We start from the raw sequence: 25137 nt of genomic DNA, 5'->3' as shown, positions 1-25137 counted from the left end.
GGGAGTTTGCAGGACGGTGGTGTTGTGTTTCTTCAGGTCTCACACAGCAGCAGAGAGGAGCTCTTACTGTTCTAGTCCACATACTCTATTCGACATCTGATCACGTGGAATTCTGCCACAAAACATGGAGTAACCTTCTTTGTTAAGTTGTTAATCAACCTTTTAACATCCCTTTCTCCCCTTTCATTTCCCTTTAAGTAGCTTGTTATAATCATCTTCGATTCTTGTCCCAGCTCTTAATTTTTTATCACTGCACCATTTCATCCTTTTATCAAATGGAAATATTCTAGATGTCTTATGCATCATTTTATATTAATTTAGCCTGACAAACTTGGTTTGCAGACCACAACTGCATTGCAGTAGGAGAGTTCTGTGGATTTGACCTATGTTTGGCTGCATAGCATGAGGTTGTGTAATGACCGCCCAAGTGGCTCAAGTCAAAGATAGATTTGTTCCACATATCTTGATTCTTCTTCTTGTTCTTCCAATTTTTAACTAACTTAAATTACCAATGTACACGCAGGTATAGTTTCAGAGTGAAACATTACATCCTCTACTGCCACAACGTCTACGTTGGTTACCAATATGTGACGGCACTTGTGCCATGACTCATACACATCACGCAGCATGGAGCTGGGAGTCACGTATTGTATCATTCAGATTAATTATTGATGGCTGCTAATTTTCAATTAATTGATTAATCATATTATGTATGAAAAGGTATAGCTAATTGTTAGATAGAATAGAAATAATAATGATTTTTCTACAAATTGTTTCTTCACTACATCTGTCCCAGTGTCTTCTTTCTACTGTATCCATATTGTACCTTCAGATATTTAATCATAAATTGTGTGTTGTTTGAGTGTCTCTGTGCCACTGATTAGAGTGATGGCCAGAGAGTGTGTGTGTGTGTCTGTGTGTGCGTGTGTGTGTGTGTGTGTGTCTGTGTGTGCCTGGTCATCCATGGACTGGTTTAGGTTTCTCCCAGTTGTTTTTTTAATCACTCTCATCAGATTAGCTGAGCAGGGGCAGTCTAGGCCAAACGCTTGACAATTAACAGCGCAGAACCAGCCCACACACACACACACACACAAACACACACACACACACACACACACACACACACACATCCATCACTGACTTTTCATTTGTCTCCATTGAGTAAAGCTGCATTAAATCATGTCTGTGATCCCCTCACTCTCTGAGACAATGAGGAGCCAATTGAAATGGAAAATATGAAGACCACCAGGAGCGGGGAGGCTTTAGTCTGTTCTACTCTACTGCTCTTCCTCCCCAAACGTGTATTTACTACAAGTTGATTTAAAAAAAAAAATCTTTTGTATTCTAAAATTTGTAAAGTGCACTGACAACTCTTTGTCTATACAAAGAGATCAAAATACAAGACAACAACCAAAGATGACCAATTAAACCCAGGAAGAATTACTTGCTAGCTTATAATTGAATCCCCTCCCGTGTATTAAGAAGAAATACATTGTGTAATAAAAACAAGAAACACAATACTTTAAAGGTAGTAGAAGGCTGAGGACCATACTGCTTGAAGACACTTTGTCTCCTCCACGGACCATTGCGGTGACCATTTCATTCTGTGACACTGAAGTTAACACTGAAGCTCTGTGTTTTTAAAAAATGTTTTTAAAAAATTCATATGGTCTTTTTGGTCCCAATAAACCCGCCCGAGCACCTGACGTACGGTAAGGGGTTCTTGGTTCATGATCAGCCTAGAGACGCTGCCGCTCTGGAACCAGTTTTCCTGGCTCAGAGCTGTCGGCCCTCAAGCAGCCTTTACAGAGAATTTGGAATATTGGCCCCAGAATGTCTGTGTGGCAATTACTGTAAGACCATTTGATTAATTCTAAGTAATGCATTACCTAAAGATACAGTGCGTAATTTCTGTCTCCCACTGTGATCACGCACCACCCCCAGCCCTCCTTCACGCAGTTGTTAGTACCTCTTTGTCTCCAAAGCTGAACACTGCTAATGTCCTTTCTAAGCGGCGACATAAAACCCATCACTCGAGCTGCTGCGCACAAATGTCTACATGATTGATGATGACTACATGATTTTGTAAACATAGCCATACTGAGAACTACAGAGAGAGTTTTATGGAGCTGAATGTCTTAATTAACTTTGTATAAACTCATTTGGCAATGGCTTGAATCTAACAGTCTTCATTAATGTGAAATAATTGCGCACTATAGCTTTAAGTATAGTAAAAAATATTTTTTAACCTGTTTCATTTATAGTTTACTACTCTGTGTCATTATAATCTCCATTTTTATGCTGAAATGTGGTGAAAACACTTAATACACATACCCTGTTGTGGTCACACTGCCCATATTCTGCTGTTGAGAAATGCTGTCCAACTTCATCACATTATTGAAATATATATTCAAATTACATAACCTGGTTGGTTGAAGCCATTTTGATTCAATCTTTGTTGTAGTTCCACTATACAAGAAATTACAGATTGGATTTTTAATTGGAGAGGTGTTTTTTGTTGTATTTTATGCTATAGACTCCCCATTATTATTTCTGTGTAATGTGTGCTCGGTTTTTAAACTGAAGAACTCACGCAGCACATAAGCCATTTCAAATTCAATAGCGGCGAGCAACCTTGCTACTTGTTGTTCTCTTGTTTCTCGGATTGTTCATATTGTCTTGGGGCTTCAATGTAGAGGTCACCGTCTAGTCTTAGCTCTATTTTTGTCTTTTTCTTTCTTTCCCTGGGTATTCGAAGACAAAGGTTCTTAGATATGTGATACTCTACTGTGTGTGAACATACTTTCCTTTCTGTGCCCTTCACATTGTGAGAAAAACTAGGCAACTCTTGGCAAATTCATGTGAGCATAGGCAGGCAATACCAGAGAGAGAGGGAGAGAGCGGGAGAGAGAGATGTTTTTGGAGAGTACCTTTTCACTTAAACACCTCCTCCTCCCCCTCCTCCTCCTCCTCCTCCTCCTCCTCCACCTTTTCCACCTCTTCCCTGCTCCCCAGACTCACCCTGTTCTTCTCTTTCACTCTTTTTTCTTTTAAAGCTTCCTACTACACCTGAAAAAGGGGCATTTTTGGAGGCATAAAGAGAAGGATAGTTTTACACCTCCCCAGGCTGGGGGATCTGGAGGGGGTGTAGGAGGAGTGGGGGAGGGAGGGAGGGACTCGGCACAATGTATTTTACATGAAAGGAAGGAGATTGAGTTACCACACCGATAACCACTCATACAAATGGGGAGAGCAGAGAGCTTTGAGCAGGGGACAGGTAAAATGTGTGAGACTGTGTGTGTGTGCGTGTGTGTGTGCGTGTGTGTGTGTGTGTGTGTGTGTGTGTGTGTGTGTGTGTGTGTGCGTGTGTATGCGTGCGTAAGAGAGAGCGAGAGAGAGAGAGAGAGAGAGGGAGAGAGAGAATGTGGGGGATAGAGAGAATGTGGGGGATAGATAGAGATGGAGGTTGCGTTCGTGTGGTGACTAACATCCTTCATGAGTGTGTTTGTGGTCGACACACACCAGCCGATGTCAGCGACGGGGATGGCTGGATATTCAGTACGATCCCGTTGCACAGGTGTGTGTGTGTGTGTGTGTGTGTGTGCCTGGACGCCCAATACATCGCCTGTGTTTGTGCTTGTGTTAAAGACTTATATATAGTTAAATCTAAATCATTTTGTTACATACTTTAGTTCCTGTGTTAGGAATAAAAGTATTTTTTAACTGTCCGTTCCTGACTTTTTTAATTTTAGTTTTTTGTTGTTGATAATAAAACAAAAGAAACGTCCACATTTTGGTGTATGCAATTATTCGTTTTCTTCTTTCTAGAGTTAGATGAGAAAATCAATATCATTCTTATGTCTGTACAATAGATACAAAGCTATAGCCAGCAGCTGGTTAGCTTAACTTAGCATAAAGACTGGAAACAGAGGGAAACCACTAGCTTGGCTCTGGTAAATCCAAAATGTGTAGTTTTTACACTTCAATTTTAAACATTTTTCATATTTTAGCAACTTTTTACATTTTCAATTGCAATATTTTTCTTAGGTAATTGAAAATGCACTTAATAAATAACCTTCAATTATTTAAATAGAAATAATAAATGCATTACTGCTGAGAACAATTCTCTGAGAAGCGGAACAACATTGAAGTGAAAAACATTTCACTTCAGAATGAATAAAAAAGAGCAGCCACATCTAGACATAAGAGATAAATGGGAGCAGTGTCTGTCTCCGTCTGTTTCACTGTCTGCTGAGTGGAAGATAAACTGCTGTTGTTCCACTTGAAGAGCAAAGTTTTTCTCGAGGGCCTCTTAAAAGGAAGCGAGGCACCTCCGTCGGACACTTTTAAAACCCTTCTAAAGTCAACAATATCCAAAGTCGAGTCCTGTCATTAGCTCTCTAACATACTACCCACTTCCATTACTCAGTTCACTGCTCTGGTGTTCCCATACCACGCTATTTTTTTTGTTTTTTGTATTTCATCAGGCGTGTTTTGGGACATCTCCCCTACTCCCTTCTCCACTTGCTGCAAAAATATTACATCAGGGATGTTTTTGGACAACCCCCTCCTGATGGGGGTCCTGTCCGGTTAGTAATAAAGAGCTTGAGTTGTCAAGCGTTTCGGCAACACCGTAATCTGTTCTGACAGCTAGTCCTCCACATATGCTCCAGAACCCCCCCCCCCCCTTCACCGCACATGCACACAAAGTGCATGCACGTATAACACACTTTTGACAGACATTTGCACTGATGTATGCACATAGATCCACAGACAGTCTATCAATCAGGGTGTTTGCTGGGGTTGGGGGGGTTGGGGGGGATAAATGCTGTGGGTCAGGGTCGCATGTTGTCACCATGGTGACTGAGCTAAAGGTGGCTGGTGCACAGTTGGAGACAGTGGCCCTGTTCCAAATTGGTCTCTAGGCCTGTGTTCATTCATCCCTCTTCTCAGTTGTGGTCAGTTGCTTTCAGATGTACAGCAACATTCAAAATGGTCCATATGTTGTTAAAGGGTCAGTTATATTTAGCAAGGCAAATGTCCTGGTTTTATTTATACTTTTATATTTAATTTTCTATTTATATTTACTTTTTTAGTCTGGTTTTGTTCATGCTATTGTAATTCATTAACACATTTTGATATTGAATGTGTTTTAAGATCAATAACATGAAAAGGAAATTGTCTTAGATTTTTGCTTTGTTATAGGCTTTACACTTCTATTACTGACTTTTGTCCATTAGACCAAATATCAATCAATACAACTCAGTTACACTGCCACAGCCGTCTTACAGCACAAAGATGACCCATCTAATTAAATACCAGAGTGGTGCGTAAAAACAGTGTGATAAACTAAGATTCAGGTCAATAACAAAGATATTTGGAACAAAAAATTCAGTCACACCAGGTCAAGTCAGATGTGAGTAGAGTCAGATGTCAAACATTAACCTGGTTTAAGCCAGGTAGATGTGCGTGTGTTTGGGCGTGCGCTTCCCCTGACAACAGCTTGACAACTAAAGGCGAACCAGTGCCATCTTAAGACTGGGGCAGCTGGGAATCCACCTTGTTGATACTACATCCCCAACCAACCCTCCAGCTCAGCTACACCTCAACATATGATGCACACGTGTAGCCTGCGTGGTTTCAATTAACACGGATTAAATGTGTGTGTATGTGTGTGATCAGGTGTACATGTGAGTCTCTGTTTGATGTGGGGGAGACTGGGGACGGTGTTTGTGTGTGTGTGTGTGTGTGTGTGTGTGTGTGTGTGTGTGTGTGTGTGTGTGTGTGTGTGTAAGGGTCAATTGCATGGTGCGAAGTTTATGGTCTGGCCCGTGCTTTCTACTGCACAGCAAGACATTTCGTCCACACCAAGTCTCCATTTGCCGCCTTGGCTTCATGGAAGTAATCACGCTAGACTTCAGCTACCATCAGCAGGATTTGAGTCATACACACGGATGTTTTTGATTTAAGGGGCTCCGACTTATTTGAGTTATGTTATATTGTCATACACGGGCTGGTTACAATGTGGAATTCAGTTTATTTTTATCTACAAAAGCTACATCTGTTACCTTTAAAACATGTTTTGGCTTTAAACGTAAGCTTGAGTGAGTCTGAAGAGAGTGACAGCAAAGAGAGAGAGAGAGAGACAGGAGGGGGAGGAAGAAAAAAGAGGGGGAGGAGGCAAAGGACGAGAGAAACAGGACGAGTGAAATGTTCCCCATTACTGGACTCGAGGACGACAGGAGCTGTGCATGGATTGAACATAGAGAGAGGGAGAGTGAACAGTGTAATTTTTAGTGGCGTTTGCGTCTTTTCTCCAGCCGCTGCGTGTTTGCTGAGTTGTTCTGCCTTTGTTGAGTGAAAGAGAAACGCAAAGAGAATTAGAAATTTTGCATTTTCTCCTGTAGAGCAAGAACAAGAAAAACGTGACACCTGGAGTACAAAGTGAGCGGCAGGTAGATAGAGACGGGTTGAAGTGTGTTTGGAGGAGTGTTTGTGTGTGTTTCACTTTGTGTGTGTGAGTCCGGTAAACCTGTGTCTGAGGGGAAGCCAGTGGATCGTACAGCTCTGTAATGCTTTGTGGAAGTATAAGACTGCTAACTGACCTGATTACACCCTGAGGTAAGAATGCATCTCTGACTCCGTGTGAGTGTGTTTCATGCTCACACTAATGCTAGAGTTTGGTTTGTCAAACAATTAGGGTTAGAATATTAAATATTTTATTATGCTGCTCACACTTCAGAATAAATAAATGTTGCTCTATATAATAATGCTGTTTAATGTTGTATAACTATTTAATTTGGCTGAATGGGTGCAATATTCAGAGCATTCCGAAATAAAATAAGGTTGGGTTATGATGACAGCGATGTAGTGGTTTCAGGGTAGCATTCCAAGTTCATTTAGTTTCCTCTATTTATACACAAAGCATATTTTAAAACACTGAATTTAACATGAATTGAACTAAATAAATTTTTTTCAACATGCTTTTATTATATGTAAATAGGCAGATATATTTAGTTTAGATACTATTTCTAAATTATATATATATATTTATTATATGTAAATAGGCAGATATATTTGGTTTTGATGTTATTTCTACATTATATATATACTGTATAGCTTGAATTTATCCAAGAAAAATCCGTTGTATAAAAAAATATAGTTTAATGAGCAATACACAACCATGTGTTATGGCATTTTTAAGTGGAATTAGTGATTAAGAGATTACTTGAATTTGTTTTAATGTATTTAGTTATTGCTAAGTATTCCTACAAAGCAAACGAAAAATTGTAAAACCGATTTTTAAAGCGTTCATCAACCATTTGTGTGTGTGTGTGTGTGTGTGTGTAATTCTATGCATGGTATCGGATGACCCATTGCAGATGGGTTGGGTTATTACCAGAAACACATAGCGCTATTCTTCTTTCTCTCTCCCCCTTTTTCTCTTTCTGCGCAGTGTTTTTGCAGTTTGCCAGAAACAATAACACAAACCTTGGTGATGCACCTTTTATGTCAAATTTAAAAGTCTTGAGTGAGGAAACACATCTACAAGAACTAGGACTGCTTCTGCTTTCCACCTACTGTTTCTTATTACTGCCTTTCAGGGCCAAATTAGGCCTCACGTTATTATTAGATGATAAATATAAGTAAGTACCAACACAAACATAGAAGTGTTTATTCTATTAAGTTAATCATTGTTATTAGTGCTAATTATCTAGGGTACCTGCATTTGTCCCTCAGGGAGTCCCAAGGCTGGTCAGGTTGTGTTCCAGACCGGTCACCCGGCCAGCCAGGTCAAAGGTCGTCAGTATATGTGGCTCAGGTGACACAAATGGGTCCTTCAGGCATCCTGGCCACCTAAGAGTAAGCTTTGAGGCCCTCCGTTTTATTATTGAAGATGAAATTGAGCGTTTTACTGTAGGATACGGAAAAAGCGAGAATGACGCAGATTATCTGAACGTGAGCACGTAGATTTCTGTAGATTTATTATTGCATCACCAGGGTAGGTTCACTTGGTCTCGTTTGGATCATAAACATTCTGGGTAATTGATACAAAATTGATATTGTTTATTAATGACATTTAAAACAAGAAATAAATGTTTTAGCGCATAACAGAAACAAATACATTTCAGATCATTTAGGATTTATGATAAAGAAAAGAAAAATCACGGTATATTAAATATGGAATATTTCTGATTGACAAAGATAAAGGCAGTGAGATGTTGAGAGATGTGAGAGACTCAGAGAGGTCACCAGTGAGAGAAAGTGTGCAATGGATAAAGAACAGTGATAAAAGCTTTTCAGGATCAAAGCTCTCGTATGCTTGTGTTTTCACAGATCTTGTTGAGACAGAAAAAGCCAGGGTTGTGTGTGTGTATGTGTGTGTGAGTGTGTGTGTGCGTGCGCACATGCGCGACGTGTGCTCACCCTCGTTTGTATGTAGCCCTGTGTGTGCGTTACAAGTAGATTGCAGTTTCTCACGGCCATGCTGTTGATGTCGTGACTGACAGCCTTGTTAAATTTCAGCAAAGCATGAAACGTGACATGAAAGTGGCTTGTGCGTGCGTGCGTGCGTGCGTGCGTGCGTGCGTGCGTGCGCGCGCGGGTGTGTGTGTAAAGTGATCCATACGAGGGCACCGGCTAACCTTTGAACCCAGTCTTAAACAGCTAAGTGCTGCTTCTTATTCGCTCTCAGCAGGATCCTCTAATCAGAACCATAACACCACAACTCAAACAGAAATCCACTCTGTCACACACACACACACACACACACACACAGAAATGTCCTAGTTTCCAAATACCTGGTTTTTAGTGTCTGCTTGGCCAAGCACTTTCTCTGTATACTTACCTGTGATTGCGATAATGTGCAAATGGCTGGAATATATGCTGCCTGGGTGAATTTGACCATGTGTGTGTGTGCATTTGTATGTGTAGATGTGTGTGTGTGTTTGGCACCTCACGCGTGCCCTACACCTCGACAGTGTGTTGACACAGTGATTATAGGGCAGCTGGTACACATTGGCCTTCGCTCCGCCCTGCATTTACTGTTCTAATTAGTTCCTGTTCCAAATAAGAGAGAGGAATTTTAATAGAGAACCGCTGGTCCGCCGTCTAGCGCCGCATACCCTCACACACAGCGACGCACATAAAAACCCGCCTGTGTGCGAGCGCAGTGAGTGTACGCTGCGGTGGAATGGCGCTGAAGTGTGTTTTCTTAATTCTTTTTTTTTTTTTTCTTCAGTGCAATGATGAAGGAAACGTTCTAGCACACAGTGATTGACACTACCAAATGTCCCCCCCCCCACCCCCCCCATCCAAAGTCAAGGCTCAATTTAGTGTCTACGCGGCGACACGTTTAAGGGTGAAGAGTGAGCCCTGTGACCTAACATGACCCCACTATGACCCTTCAACTCTTTAAGGGTTGAGAAAGGGGCTTTGGCTCCGGATGGAGCAGGGTCACGGGGGAACAAGGGAAAGTTAATATCTGTCACTTAGACGCCAGTTAGCACTTCTGTCTCGTGGTGGCTCCAAGTACAGACACCAGGTTTTTATTTGTTACAATTGATGCATTTTAGTAATGTAAAACTGTAATTTACAGAATCAGAGAAAATTAAAGTACATTTTCTGCCTACTTTGACGTCATTCAACGTTCAACATCAGATTTGAGTTTTATCCCTCATTTTTCTTTCTGAGAAGTGCTGAGGGTGGGAATTTATTGGATGGATAGATAGATAGATAGATAGATAGATAGATAGATAGATAGATAGATAGATAGATAGATAGATAGAAAGAAAGATACAGTTACAGTAGTGAGTGCGTCAAGAGGGACCAAAGCAGCCTGCCAGTCCGCTGATGTCTACTCTGCTACAGAGTAGGGATGAATCTGATTTATAAACACCGGTTTATCAGGCTGGTTTATGACACACCAAACACTAAATCAATGCATGTGTAACATTTGATGTGGTCTGGTTTCTCTGCAGGTAAAGAAATCCCACAGCGAATCTCATGTTCCAGACCCTTCAGACACCAGGTATGCTCACATGTGTATGTTGTGTGAAACCACAAACATCATTAGGTTATGCAGAATTCTGCGTTGGTTTACTGTGTGTGTGTGTGTGTGTGTGTGTGTGTGTGTGTGTGTGTGTGTGTGTGTGTGTGTGTGCGTGTGTGCGTGTGTGTGTCTGTCTTAATTCTCTGGTTATGGCGCAGTGAGGTGAGGTTTCACTGCAGTTGCATGCAGTGATGAAGTCTCAGTCACACACAAACACAAACACACACACACACACACACACACAGGAAGACATGTACTGATCCGAACGAAGACCATGCAAACCTCATTTATTTAGAGCTGTTACTCAATGAGTCGATCAACATAAAAATAATCAGCAGCTATTTTGATATTTGATTCATTCATTTTTCAAGCAAATTTTGTGCAAAAAAGTCGTCACCATAGGCTCTGTGAAGTAGCAGTGGGTGTTTTTATTTTTTTATTTTTGCATTTCATGCAGTAAATGATGAATCACTTCATTCAATAGTGGGAACAATCGTAACGCCGTACACTGTGCATTGCACTAAGATGCAGCATATTTTTTCAATGACCAGACATAATGTGAAAACCAGAAAAGAGTTTATGAAACACCAACTCCTGCCATCGCCTCCCGAGAGGAGTGAAACAGAGAGGGAAGAAAGGAGAAAAAATAGACAAGGAGGGGAGAGGGAATCATTTCCTGCTGTTGAGAAAAAGAGAAAAAGCACAAAAAAAAGCACCATAATCTGTGAAAGTTCTTAACTGTCACTGCCGTGTAGAGCAGAGATACTTTTAGGCTTTAGGCTTTTTTTTAAAGTTGGCTCAATATCTCATCCCCAGAAAGCGCTGTTATTAAGAGAGTGATCAGTGTTTTTGGTTCAAAATGTACAGGAAAGCAGAATTAATCTTTAGCTGTTAAGAGAAAAAAAAGAGTTGACAGATTGTGTTTATCTTTCGTCCGATGTCTTTTTTGCGCCATTTCGCGGTCTTTCTCATCCGCTGAAAGCTAAATGTTTGACTGGGGGTTGCAGTCATATGTGGCAGTGCCCGTAGCATACGGATGGCCAGCTTTTAGATCGTGGCACAGATGTATTGACTCTATTTTAGTACACACACACACACACACACACACACACACACACACACACACACACACGCACACACACACGCACACACACACGCACACACACACACACACACACACACGTAGATACACAGTGGTAGAACAGCAGCCCGCATTTGTTTAATTCTCCCTTCATCTCTGTCATTTCTGGCTTTGATGTCTCACACAAGAGCCCAAGTGTGACCAACCTGCGGGCGGCATGAGCCCGGGCTCACAGACACGCACACACACATGCACACACACGTTCTTACTAGGCACTGTCCACACAAACACTGACTCAACATTAAACTATGTCCGCCATCAAAGGACATGTCAAAATTGGGTTTTGGCAATAGTAATGAAGAGTCATGAGTGAGTGTTTAATGTTTTTTTTTCTTACAATTTCCATGCATGAAAATTGATTAAACATTTACACCTTACACTGGGTGAGTAGTTGTTGCCATGGTAACAACTAATCAAGATCCAAATAAACAATTCATGATCTATGAAAGACAGACTTCTACTCTTCATGTCTCTATTTACCTCCACCTACTCAACACACACACACACACACACATGCACGCACGCGTTTTTTCTCTCTCACACACTCACACACTCACACACTAACACACGCACACACACACATCTCACTCTACCATTACCACCTTGTGTGCAGGTTCGTCCCAGTCATGCATGTGGAACACATTGTAAAACTAAAGCATGCCGGCAGGCTGTGGGTTTGTATTGGAGCCCAGAAGTGTACACACACACACACACCACACACACACATACTCCATAAAAGAGCCAGCAGGCCCGCAGACAATGTCTAGCACCTCTGAACACATGCTCATGTAAGCTAACTGGTCGGAAAAGCATGACGTTTATGACTCGCGTGCGTGCGTGCGTGCGTGCGTGTGTATATGCAGTATGTCATTGAATGTGTTCAATGCGTTATCAACGTAATATATAGAGGTGGGGGATTCCCATCTGTGAGAGAATATTACTGGTAATCTGTTATTCATTCTAAAATCACAGTTAATTTTTACATCCCCCCCCCCCCCCCCCCCCCCCCCCCCCCCCCTCCTCGTCCCTTCTGTAGGTCTATGGAAATGCAGGACCTAGCCAGTCCTCATAACCGTGTGGGTGGTGGAGATTCGACAGGCTCCAAGCTGGACAAGAACAACCTTGGCAGCCCCTCCATCACCACCAATGGAACAGGAGGTGAGATGTATTTGGTGCTGCTGTAATGAATGGGCAGTTTTGTCAAGTTATATGTTATAAGGTTGTTTTTTTTTAGGTTATAGTTTGGATCTTCTTTTTTATCTTTTTCCTTTTTTAGGCCAATTATATTTCCAATTTGCATTTGGTTATTAATGAGACTGCTAAACATTAGAGAGATCATTAGAGTGATCTAAATGGTCTCTGTACTTATTGACACTTGTGCGCCATTTTGGGAAATACACTTGTCCTAAGAGTTCAATGAGAAGCTTGATACCACATTCCTGTCCGTATAATAAATATAAAGCTCTAGCCAGGAGCCGATTAAATTAGCTTGGCATTAAGAAAACAGCTAGCTTTCCTCGGGTAACAAATGTAACAAAGTATGTAAAAAATAAGTGTTCAAATTCGGATTATACAAACAAGATATTAATTAGCGAGCTTTAAGAGGTGCTTGTTAAGGAAAAACTCACAACTCATTTCACATACTTGAAGAAGGTGCGAGAGACACAGGAACATTTAATGAATTAAATTTAAACAAAGATTTTGCAGGCGCCTAAACACAGATGCTAAAGCCAGGTTAAGCCTATCTCTCTCTCTCTCTCTCTCTTTGGGAAGTATGCAAAAGTGTTGCAGGCCCACGGACTTACAAAAGGAGACAATCTTGAAACAAAACATTCCCCGTGCTTCCCTGCAGCACGGTGGCTCAGTGGTTAGCACTTCTGCCTCACAGCAAGTTGGCACTGCGGAGTTAGATCACTGGTCTGGGCAGGCAGGCCCGTCTGTGTGTTTGTGGTGTCCCTGTGTCTGTGTGGGTTTCCTCCGGGTGCTCTGGTTTCCTCCCACCATAAAGACATGCATGCTAGGTAACTAGGACTACAGTTGAAAATTTAGCCAACTGGCTAACCCTGGCGCATTTACAGAAATGTTGATTAATTTGTATTGTCCTAATCAAATCAATCAATCTTAATCCTGCAGCAGCCTAGATTCCCTGAATTTATTTTGGCACAAGGTTGTATACTCCTCTGCCTGGAAAGGTTATGAGGTCAAGTTGGTCACTGACCTGAATGAGACCTGTACGGTGGCTGACAGTGGCAAATGCCCTGCAACTTCAGAAAACATGCAAATAGTCATTACACAAGCAAATTAAGAAAACTTCACAAATTTGACAACACATGCGCAGCATTCAGCAAATACACACAACACAACCAAATACATAAACGATGCAAATAGAAAAGCTAAATAGACTACACCTCAACATGTCATGCTCGCAATAACTGATGTCTCCTTTTTAAACTAAACAGGAAAATATTAAATATATACATTATATGTATGTATATATAAAACAAAGACTAAGCATTTGTACTGTACATGCTGTTCATTGTTTATAGATGCACGTCCAGTTTTTTTTATGACATCTGGCTGCTGCTCTAGCAGATGTTAAAAGTGCATTTTGTAAATCCCTTTGGGCAAAAGAAAGTTATGAGTGTAATGTAATGTAATTCTAAATCTGTTGCAAAACCATCAGTCAGAAAGATTTTCAATATGCGGAGATAAGTACTTTTTTGAGGAATTTATAGAGACAGAAGGAGGCGCGCAAATGCAAAAGCACACATACACACATACACACATCTCGCTCTGGCATGAAGACTTGAACATACCGCTGGAGGATGTGTGTAAACACATAGTAAAGCACTTCAAGGGGCTATTGCACAAAACCAGGAAAAGGGCTTAAGTCATGATATTCCAGTTACCCTGGATGAATTTAGTCTAGACATGGTTGCACAAAAGCAGAGGCAACTAAATTACCATGGAGAATTGTTCTTTACCGCTAGCCTGGTCCTGACCAGGCTAACAACCAGGATTTATTAATCCTGGAGCCTTTTCTGAACTCTCAGCAGTGGGTTTACCTTATTATCAGCCTGCATTAAAATAGGTGCATATTGATGTTCTGTTAAATACTATTTTATCATTGTGAGTATCATTTTAATAATCATTCATGTTACTGTTATAGTGCTGTATGAAGACTGCTGTTCACATTGTTGTTAGGAGTTTGATGAATATATTACGGCAGTTGTTGAGATAATTAGAAATGCTGATGAAGTTGCAAAAAGGGTGCAAATGAAGTCAATTACTAAGGGCAATATATAAACTGCTGTACATGTGTTTCTATGGTGGACCAATGCACCTTACATTTTTTTAATTGATACATTTATTTTGTGTTCTTTAACAACGATAATTTGGGAGGATTGTACAATTTAAAGAACCTTAATTGTACAATCCTCCCAAATTATAGCCTTAGTTCACTGGAACAGTAACTCTATAGTGTAAACTACTGTTCATTCATGTAACAGGGGAGAGAGAGGACACCCCAATGGTTTATATGTTGCTGGGGGGGAAATAACTGATGAATACACTTTGTTACACTCATGTTTACAATGTGCGCTACCACAGAATTCTCTTTATAGTTTCTAGATTTTAAAGTCCAATTCTTTCTTTTCCATGTCCATAGACTGTATACAAGGAAGCAAAGCATATAATAATATATAGAGAAGGAAACTCGTCCTCTATAATGAAAAACACAATTTGCGCAAATGATTTGTAGCCTAATCCTTGAATGGAAGGATTTTCGAACAGTGGTCAGCAAATGTATATTTTAGGGTGCATTCTCATTCAGTTGGTCCATGATCGCCTTTCTTTCTCCTGCTGTTTCTTTTTTTTTTTCTTTTACAAATGTGATTCAAGTTATCATGCTTCCACAAGAAGCTGCTGCTCACTCTGTATAAAGTATTAACATTGCGCCTTCTCCATTTCTGCATCAGTAAATCTGCGGATCCCACTAAGTCAAGCTGCGCTTTTTCACTTATACTGGATATCTCCATTCTACTTTTGTGCAATAGCCCACTGATCTCCTCCGCAACCGCTTAGCAAACTGTGTGTGTGTGTGGATGTGTGTGTGTGCGTGCGTACGTGTGTATATGTTTGAGTGCAAGCCTAAAATCCTCCTGGAAACTATTCACTCTACAAGAGCATTAAAGCATCACAGCTCTCTTAGATGTCAACACCAGCAAACGCTCTTCTCATCTTTTTCTACCGTCCCTCTCGATCTCTCCCTGTCTCAGTGTCTGTCCTCTGCAGTATATTTCTGCAGTGTGATGCAATGGCACCGGATGTTAAGTGCTTTAGTTCAGGGTGATCCTTTGATCTATTGCTGATTTAACAGGCAATGGAAACTAATGTAATGGAAAAAGGGAGATACCGCATTTTAGTCAACTTGATGTGTCAACACACACACACACAGCCAGAGAAATTGTCAGAGTGGACTTAACGGTGGAATCCAACCATATTAGAGCACATTAAATCATTTTTGATGAGCTCACAGTTAATGTTTTAAGCAGACAGAGACGGGACAACAGCATCACAGCCAAAACAAACTACATACCCAACATTCCTCTCATCTGACATCAGCCAAAACTCGGGCCCACGGGCCATCTCCATAGCAATTAATTTGTCTTCATTAGGGCTTGTCCGGTGGGTTGCATTGCTCCCCGAGGGGATTAATGACGTTGCCCTGAACTAAATGGAGTTCTCAGATGGTCACTGATGATGAGTTTTAATCATGTCCAGAGAGAAACAAGAAAAGTCACTAAATAAAACAGCATGGAGGATGTCAAGGTGGTTAACAGGTGTGCTTCTCTTTTAAGAATAATTTGGGAAATATGCTTTATTGCTGTGTTAAGAGTTAGATTAGAAGACAAATACCTCTCTCATATATCTGTTAAAGCAGCAATAATCAATATTTTTATATTTAGATAACTTCTTGTATGTGAAAGGTTTTGCTCGTAGTAACTAACCCGCAGATAATTATCATCCTAATCTGCAGTTTCCCACGGAGCATTTGAGCACCTTTCAGCTCATTGTTTTGGTTTTACTGCCCACAACTGTTTTGCTACAGGTAGGTGTTTTCAGTGTTAAAGCTCTAAAAACCCACTGTACACTACCTGCCCAGCATCAAATGGCAAACAAAGTTATCAATAAGCATGGGAACATAGTGGAACATTTAGCCTCTCAGGAGATTGAAAGAAGGAAGGAACACAACTCCAAGTGAATGCTAATGTTGCTGTAAATAGGCAACAAAGTTTGTCATTTCAATTATATAAGGTAACACTATGTCAATGTTATGTTTACAGCTGGTTTCTTCTGCCCTTAAGTGGTCAAGAATTTGATTATTGCGGGTTTAATATGTAGCTACAGCCAGGAGACGGTTAGCTTAGCTTAGCATAAAGACTGTAAACAGGGGGAACAGCTAGCATGGCAATGTCTGAAGGTAACAAAATCAGCCTGTACAAGCTGATCCAAGATCACTAACATGCTATATTTTGTTTATTTAATCTGTACAAAAACCAAAGTGTAAAGACACAAGTTTTGGTCTCTATATTTTGTAGACATGCATAGTTACTTCTTGTATTCTCAGCTGGTTGCTAAGCAACCTCATGGTAACAAGGTGTGTCAAGAGGTGCTAGTAGGCAGATTTACGTTGGGATCAAGTCGGACTAACTGTTTCCTCTGCCTCCCTTTTTTATGCCTAGCTAAGCTAAGCTAACAATTCCCTGGCTTTAGCCTCATATTTAGCTTACATGAGACACATGGTAGTGGTAGTGGCATTTAACTCCGGGCAAGAAAGCAAATAAGCATATTTCCCAAAATGTTTATACTTTACCAAAACTATTTCTTAAAATAATACTTTTCAGAATACAAATGTCTACTTGTTAAGATAACACCATGCCCCACATACCAGGGAAGGGCATCTGGTTCTCAGTGCATCGTATCCTCACAACCTTCCCACCTTGCACCCCTTTAGGTGAAAACATGACAGTTCTAAACACGGCTGATTGGCTGTTGGGGTGCAGCAGCCCGCCCCCTGCCCCGGGCTCCAAGGACTATGGTACAGAGGTGCATGTGTGTGTGAATCCAAGGCCAGAGGTCAAACAGTTTTACTTTAAATGCAAAAGGAATGGGTTTCTATAGTTTAGGCTTGTTCTAGATCTGATGTGTGTTTTTTTCCATGCCAGAATTGCAGTGATTTTTTTTTTGCTGTGCAGTGTTCCCTGCTCTTTGGATCCCATTGGATTTATCAGTGTGTGTGTGGATAGTTGCAGGGTTCCCACAAGTCAACACATTTATCAAAAGCTGGAAAATTTGATTCATTTACTGGGAAAGTAAGTTAACATCAGGGGATTTCACCAAAGCATCATGATTATATTTTGTAAACCATAATCATTACAAAAAAAGAAACAATCAAGGAGGAACAGGCCATGGTGATGTTTTGACTTGGTTATAGAAAGTTATATAAATTAACAGCTATGAAATTTCATAAAAATTTGAGTAGGAACCCTGCACACACCATTTGCTCCCATACTGGACAGCATGATAGTTTTTCTTATTTGCGCGCGTGTTTGTGTGTGTGTGTGTGTGTGTGTGTGTGTGTGTGTGTGTGTGTGTGTGTGTGGTACTACCTTACTGGCCTCCCCTAACACCAATCTTTTTCCTCTTCCTTAAGTGAAAACAGAGCCTATGAACAACAGCGATACAGTCACTACAACAGGCGACACAGCACTGGACACATACGCAGGCTCAGGTAACACATACTCTATCTAATTTGCCTACAGAAATGCACTCATGTACTATTTCCCTCATCTAGAGTTCAAAAATCACATCTCTGTACTAGTCAGCTCTACATCACTATGTTTTCTCAGACACACACAAACACCATCATCCATTTCAGCTGAGCAGTAGGCCTGCTGAAAGCACTAATCCCATGAAGTATTGCATGTCCTTGGATTTTGTCATCAAAGGCTGGCAGTCCTTTTTTTTAGACTCACTGATGACCCCCCTCCCCACACACCCACACACCCACACACACAGACACACACACACACACACACACACATCACCATTAAGCAACACACAGTGAGGGTTAAGAAGCAGCGGGGTGTTTGTCAGTATTGAGCTCTGACATCTCAATGACCACAAACAGACATTGTATTTTACTATGAGGCCCGCTGTAAGGGTTTCATGGACTACAGTGCTCTCTAAAGGGGGAGAACTTGGCTTTTCTCCATTGAAAATGCTTCAAATTATCTTGGAACAGCATTACAACTCCAACAAGCCAGAGGCATTGAATTGTGCTGTCCAAGAATGTTTTTTTTGAAATGTGAAAGGATGCACAAGATTTGAATTGACACCATCAAAAATCTTTTGTTGCCTTGTTGTTTTTGATTATTGTTTTTAGTAATCACCAGCAGCGGGTACAGCCCTCGTTCAGCACACCAGTACTCCCCTCCCCTCTACCCATCCAAGTAAGTCTGACTTTTTACACAACAGAAGATGCTTTCTAAGACTTCTTATCAGCATACCGTCTGCTAGACTTTATCATTATTGCCTATTCTACCTCTTTATTCTGCGTTTCTTATGTCATTCCTCTCCTCTCCTCTCCCAGGCCCTATCCTCACATTCTCTCCACACCGGCAGCCCCTCCCATGCCGACGTACGCCGGTCAACCCCAGTTCGGCAGCATGCAACAGTCGGCCGTCTACACCGCTTACTCCCAGGCAGGACAGGCATACGGACTGTCCTCCTATGGTAGGATTAAACACATATGTACGAAGACACATAGTGACATACAGTGGCTGCACTAATTAACACATAAAAACAGCCCATTTATTTGGTAATCCATTGTGTAAAACAGTGTCTGACTGAAGTAGAAGAAGTGTTACTCTACAAAGATTTACTCTTAGAACTTAGAGCAAATCTAAGTGGGATGCTAAGAGAGGAGAAAATTGTTGGGGGGTTTCTTTTGAAGCCAAACCAAAGAATGACATAAAGTGATGTGAATATGTGTAAGTTATGCTCATCTTCCAGCTTGTATTATACAATTTGCTGAGGTTGTAAAATATGCACCGCATTGTTTAATATTCCGTGGATTCTGTTTCTTGCCACAGACCTCGGTGTGATGCTGCCGGGCATTAAGACAGAGAGCGGCCTGAATCAGAGTCAGTCTCCTCTGCAGACAGGCCTCAGCTACAGTCCCGGCTTCACCACTCCTCAGCCCGGACAGACTGCATACTCACCCTATCAGATGCCAGGTCAGTTGCAAGCATTAAACACTTTAGCAGTCAATGCTCCACTTGTCACTCCCATTGCAATCTAATAACAGGTAATATATCATGAATTATTTTCCTGCTAAAATAAATTATTCTTGCTAAAAGTGATCTTTTCTTTTAATGTTATGACTTTGCACACAGTGTAAGTGTGTTTTCTGTGTCCATTTTGTCTTGTCTGTGGTGTCTTTGTCTAATTCCATCTTCTTTTTATCTAAGGTTCAAGTTTCACTCCTTCCTCAGGCCTCTACGCCACCAACAACTCAGTGTCCAACCCCGCCAACTACACTGCCACACAGCAGGTACCCCAGTGTCTATATACTCTGTGTGTGTGTGTGTGTGTGTGTCCTTTTAGTTTAAACCTGGGCTGTTGATACAGTCCAGCTGAAAGAGAGCTTAAGTAACACACATTTTCCCAGGACCAATAAGAAAGTCCATTTCCCAAGGTAGTTCTTGCCAGAGCAGATCAACCACGCTACATGTTAGCTCTGAGTGGTCGAGTGAATGTCCTTCTCCTCATTATTCTGGCTCAAACTAAAGATGAAGATGTTGTACGGTGCAGTTGTTATGTAGTATTTGAGACCAGAAGTGGTTTACAGTCACTCTTCCACAGACACAACTTTTCCTCATTCAATAAATGAAATCTAATTACAGTGTTGCCAAGCAACAGGGACAGAATTACGAACAAAACAAACAATTAGGATTTTGTGAAAGAGTGTTTTGTTGTGAATATATCTCTATGCCCATATTATGAATTGTATTGTGGTAGTAAAATGCTTAAAGGGGGATTTTCATGTTCCACTATGATAAATGTGACTGTTTACAGAGGAAAAAGTCAAGGTTTGGCTTGTGTGGGTGGATTAAGGGGAAGGGGGAAGAGAGAGAGTGAGAAAGAGAGAGAGAGAGAGTGTGTGTAACAGAGAAAGCAAGCAAGAGACGGAAAGGGAGACAGAGACTGACCGACAGCAAGCCTGTGTGTATACAGTATGTGTGAATGTGCACGCTTACGTACACAACTTGCTGACTACACACCAACTGTGCATGTGTGTGCAGTCATGTGGTATGCTCCACTTTATAAGGACTTGTAGAGATGGACATAGTGACAGGTTTAGAGAGCTGAATCATAAAAGCGCCCATCTCCACTGGCTCAGTAAAAAGCAGCAACACAAGGCTTTAATTGTTTTGGAGGTATAAACTACAGTGTCGACGGAATAAAAGATTAGAGAAATGAGAAGAAACACTTGTAAAATCTCTCTTCAAAAGTCAGTCTGTACCTCTCCAGACAAAGGAAACATCTAAATTTTCCTCGTTGTTTTTTATGTTCTTTTTGTCTCTGCACTCTTGTGTGTTCATAATTCTTGTTATTCCCTGCAGGATTATCCCTCATATACAACGTTTGGCCAAAACCAGTATGCCCAGTATTATTCCGCCTCCGCTTATGGAACTTATATGACCTCCAACAGCGTGGATGGCACAGGCTCAACGGCAGCCTACCAGCTGCAAGATCCCGCCCCTGCCATGACCGGCCAGGCTGCCGAACTTCATCCAGGTTTGTATTAAAAAGAAACAGTACGCCACAGTTCTTCTGACTTCATAAATATGCAAACAAATGTCAGATTTATCACAGTTCCTTCTTACCTGCTCCATAATCTTCTTTTCAGTAGGAAAGTACCACAGTTTGGGTAACTGAGTTCAACACTCGCTTTCACCGATGATGAAGCACAGGAAGTAGCTTCAGACTGTAGCCTTAGTTACCTGGCATCGCACTCGCTAATTGGAGGATCGGCATATGTTTACATTAGCCTCAGAGAATTTGATTAGAGTTAAGTTATGTTAAATATTGCACTTTTGTAGACATGTCAGATAGAGAGAAGAGAAAACTAAATGAGAAAGAGCTCAAGTAAACCCATATGTACAGAAATTGGGCTTGGTATTCAATTTTGTTTTCTTTTGTTCCCATTTTTCCTTTGGTTTATCTTGGCTGTCATTCAGGAAGCTGATTAAAGGAGCTTATCATTCTTCCTGTCACTGGCACTTTCCCTCTCGCTGCTATTCTCACTATTTCTCTTTTTTTCTCTCCTCTTGGAGTTACAGTTCTTATCTTTTTTCTTTTTTTTTGTATCTCACATGCTCTTTGTGTCTTTTTGAGTCTTTATTCACCCCCTCTCTCTTGGTCTCTCTCTCTCCCTCCCTGATTGAGACATAACAATATGAGTGCCGAAGCTTAGGGTCTGGTTCTAGTTACCACACAGCAGTGGGAGCATATGGCATAAGGAAGGTGTGTGTACGCGCACACAAATGTGTGTGTGCTCATGTTTGCTCCTGCAGAAGGTTGTATCTTTGCAAAAAGCATCAGATTACTTAACTTTTCTAATTTATTGCACAGCTCCATCTTTCCCTCCACCTCTGTTTAACTCTTTACTATTGCATGTTATCATGAATCAGTCAGCATACCAATGGTACTATTGTTGAGGTTCCTTGGTAGTCTTTAAATTGATATGTTGTGCCTATTACCTTGAATTATTAAACCAGACCATGTTTTTTTACTGTACAATGTCTGATTTATCGCTTTTCTTGAAGTGGATACTCCAGAACACCTGTGGGATCAGCTCAAGCCACATCATTACTGACATTTGATCATTTGCAAATTTTAAATGTTTAGCCCTGCCTGTGTTTGCATACACTCTCAGGGGACTTTGATACAGTGCAGAGCCCTTCCACGCCCATCAAAGAGCTGGATGACCGAGCCTGCCGGAGTGGGGGGTCCAAGTCCCGGGGCAGGGGCCGTAAGAACAACCCCTCCCCTCCCCCTGATAGTGACCTGGAGGTAAGGGACCAAAAAACACCCACTTGACAAAGCTCTAACTGCACTAACTGAATATTCCATTCAAATCTCAATGGATATGTGGTATTCCCTTTGATCGTCATCCTCTCTGTTTGCTGAAGTCTCAAAACAGATGATAGAGAGCAGGACCACCCATGTCACTGTCCAGTTGAGCATACATGCACATATGGGCTAAAAATATGGACATTACCATCTTTCATTGTCTATTTTTTGTGTTCTCTAGAGGGTGTTTGTGTGGGATCTGGACGAGACAATCATTGTCTTCCACTCTCTGCTCACAGGCTCCTACGCACAGAAATATGGCAAGGTAAGATGTCTTCACTTCTGTTATTATTGTGTTTTAATTTCTAAAGCCATCTAGCAGTATGTCAGTCTATCCGTCCCTTTTCTTTCTGTCTGCCCAAATGGAATCCCAGGATACAGCTGGGACAATACCGATCTGATTTTGATTAAATGAAGGCACAACGAATCGTCATACTTTGCTCCAGTTTTTTTTACAAATACTACTATTGCCCAATTGGGGGATTAATAACACAAACCCTTTAAGGCAGTTTGGAGGAATGATAAGTAATCCTGTTACTGACTGACCCAAGAAAGCACTTTCTTACTAGTAATAGGGGAAACATGCCCCCCTGACTTTTACAGTTTCAGTTTAATTTGCTCTCTAAACAGTGCACTCTAACTGTCCAGCTGCCAACATCCAAATGAGACAAGGGAGGAGTTGATGATATTGCTGATATCCTCATCCGCTTCACCTTCAGTTATTACCATGAGCTCACAGCAATAAGCTTTACAAGTGATCCTGCAGTGAGTGGTCCGTGGACTCTTTGGCCCCAGGCTTTGCCTCACAGGCTCCCATGCCCTGTGATTGGTGGAGGTTGTTGGGGGGTGTGCAACTTGTCAGGAAGGGCTAAAAAACTATGTATGTCCACCTGACATGATATTCTCCAAGATGAAGAAAGATAAGGCATTACAGGAAAACTTTATCATTTGTAAAGATGAAAATAGATTTTCTGCCAATGAAATTAAGTTTAAGTAGGGGTAGTGCGTTGATATTATGCCTCTGAAATCAAACCCCCACCCTTTCCTTTAAGAAAACTTCTAAATGTGATTTTTACAAAAATACAACGCACAATGAGCACACCATTCAAATAAACTTCCCTCAGTATATTATATGAACATTACATCAACTACTAATGTAATGGTCAATTTATGATGATGACCGCAAGCAAAAAAAGTTTACATTCTATTTTTAACTTGGACAGATGTTTATTCCAATCTTCATTTTTAAATTCGTTTGGTGGTCTTGCCTTCTTACCTAACAGCTACGCTGTTTATAGTTCCCTCTATTTTATTAGTTCCTGGCTCTGATCTGGGATCATCCTATTTGGCCAAGGCTACAGATTTTTACTGGGTGATGTCGTTTCCTGTGGGCACCGGTGTCAGCCACCAGCCTGCCTGTACGGGCTTTGCGTCCCACTCTGCAGAGTCCATTCTGATATTCATGTTTGGCAGTCAAACAAAAGCTGGCACGGCACACACACACCATTTGGAGCCAGACTTGCATAGAGCCATAGGAGGCGTTTTCCAGATAGGGGTTTGCGGGCACCGATACACTTCCTAGTTGCTCTGCAGTCGTGGAATTTAATGCTTGGCAATTGGGATTTAGCGAGTAATAGCAATTTACAACTCACCAGGGCCTTTCTGTGTGCCTCTGTGGGTTTTTTTTAGTAGAGAAATACTGAATACCAAAGGACGATTACAAATTTAGTCTTGGTTTAGAAAGCAGTTCTCGGTGCGGTCTCTAGCTCACCCAGTAAGAGCGTGCCCCCCCATGTAGGCTGAGTCTGCGTTTCATCCCCTCTCTTTCTTCCCCGTTCCCGTCTATCCACTGTCACTATCAAATAAAAGGAAAAGCCCCCAAAATAATCTGTAAAAAAGCAATTATTCTGTTTTGCAAACAAATAACAAATTAAATGTTATCAATCTCTAATAATGTGTTGTGTTTTGTAACAAAGTAATTATAGAAGCATGTTTTCACTACATTTGCTGCTGCTGCATTCAAGGAATATAGTGGCAGCTGTGTCTGTTCACACCTTGCCCAAAATAGGGTTTACACTGTTGACATAGCAACCATAAGTACCCTTCTCCTACGGGCTTTGAGGGTGTTATCTGTTCTAAATTAAGTTTCACTTTTTAAAAATATATACTGTATGTATATACTGTATACAATTATTATATTACTTTTTCTTATAACCATGTTCACATCATCATGAAGTGTCGAGTTTCCAACATTCAAATTATAACAGAGTGGAATTGTTTCAGGCTACTTTTGCCAGGCCAAAGTAATATTTGCAATTCTCTGTGATTGATTGAACTTCTCTGGCAAAGTATTACAAAAACAAGCCACCTCAGCTTTTCTGGAGCCCAAAGCAACAGCTAAATTCCACCTCTCAAAGGGAATAAACATGTTTCAGCCATTAGTGGTTCGAAACAACTTTCCTTTGGCTCTAAGCCAACATAATTATTACTTGAGAGACAAACCTAAGTGCCTCTTGTCTCTTTGATTGACAGGGAAGCAGAGAAAGAAATACAGGCAAAAGGACTTCTATCACTATTAGCAACTGTCAAGTTTTCAAGAGCTCTACACACTTTCTGCGCCTCGCTCGCTCACTTTCACTCTCATCCTGTTGGTTTCTTTCTATTCTGGTCGTCTGACAGTGTCAGCAAATCGCGAGCCAAGCTGTCGTCCCTTGCTGACCTATCACAGAAGATGTTTTTTGCA

At 41.1% G+C, this 25137-nt stretch overlaps 1 protein-coding gene across 7 annotated transcripts in view; it reads left to right on the top strand.

The window, feature by feature from the left end:
- eya4 (EYA transcriptional coactivator and phosphatase 4) overlaps positions 1-25137 on the top strand; it is a 42513-nt gene that overhangs the window by 10370 nt on the left and 7006 nt on the right. For 3 of the 7 annotated variants that reach the window (XR_004660397.1, XM_034900012.1, XM_034900014.1), the window contains exons 3-13: positions 9981-10030; positions 12229-12350; positions 17209-17292; positions 17908-17985; positions 18640-18706; positions 18847-18989; positions 19349-19492; positions 19727-19809; positions 20882-21056; positions 22198-22334; positions 22576-22659. Coding sequence is in view for 6 of the 7 variants with exons in the window: in XM_034900012.1 (XP_034755903.1) it covers positions 9981-10030; positions 12229-12350; positions 17209-17292; positions 17908-17985; positions 18640-18706; positions 18847-18989; positions 19349-19492; positions 19727-19809; positions 20882-21056; positions 22198-22334; positions 22576-22659 (1167 nt within the window). In the remaining variant the exon portion in view is untranslated. Of the gene's footprint in view, positions 1-6207; positions 6622-9980; positions 10031-12228; positions 12351-17208; positions 17301-17907; positions 17986-18639; positions 18707-18846; positions 18990-19348; positions 19493-19726; positions 19810-20881; positions 21057-22197; positions 22335-22575; positions 22660-25137 lie in introns of those variants that run through there. The other 4 variants (XM_034900016.1, XM_034900017.1, XM_034900015.1 and 1 more) reach the window with 4 other exon arrangements.

This window comes from Etheostoma cragini, chromosome 18, assembly GCF_013103735.1.
Source record: "Etheostoma cragini isolate CJK2018 chromosome 18, CSU_Ecrag_1.0, whole genome shotgun sequence".
In the NCBI taxonomy this organism is placed as follows: Eukaryota; Metazoa; Chordata; class Actinopteri; order Perciformes; family Percidae; genus Etheostoma; species Etheostoma cragini.
Note: the sequence above shows the minus strand (reverse complement) of the source record. Positions and strands in the feature narration are given on the sequence as shown.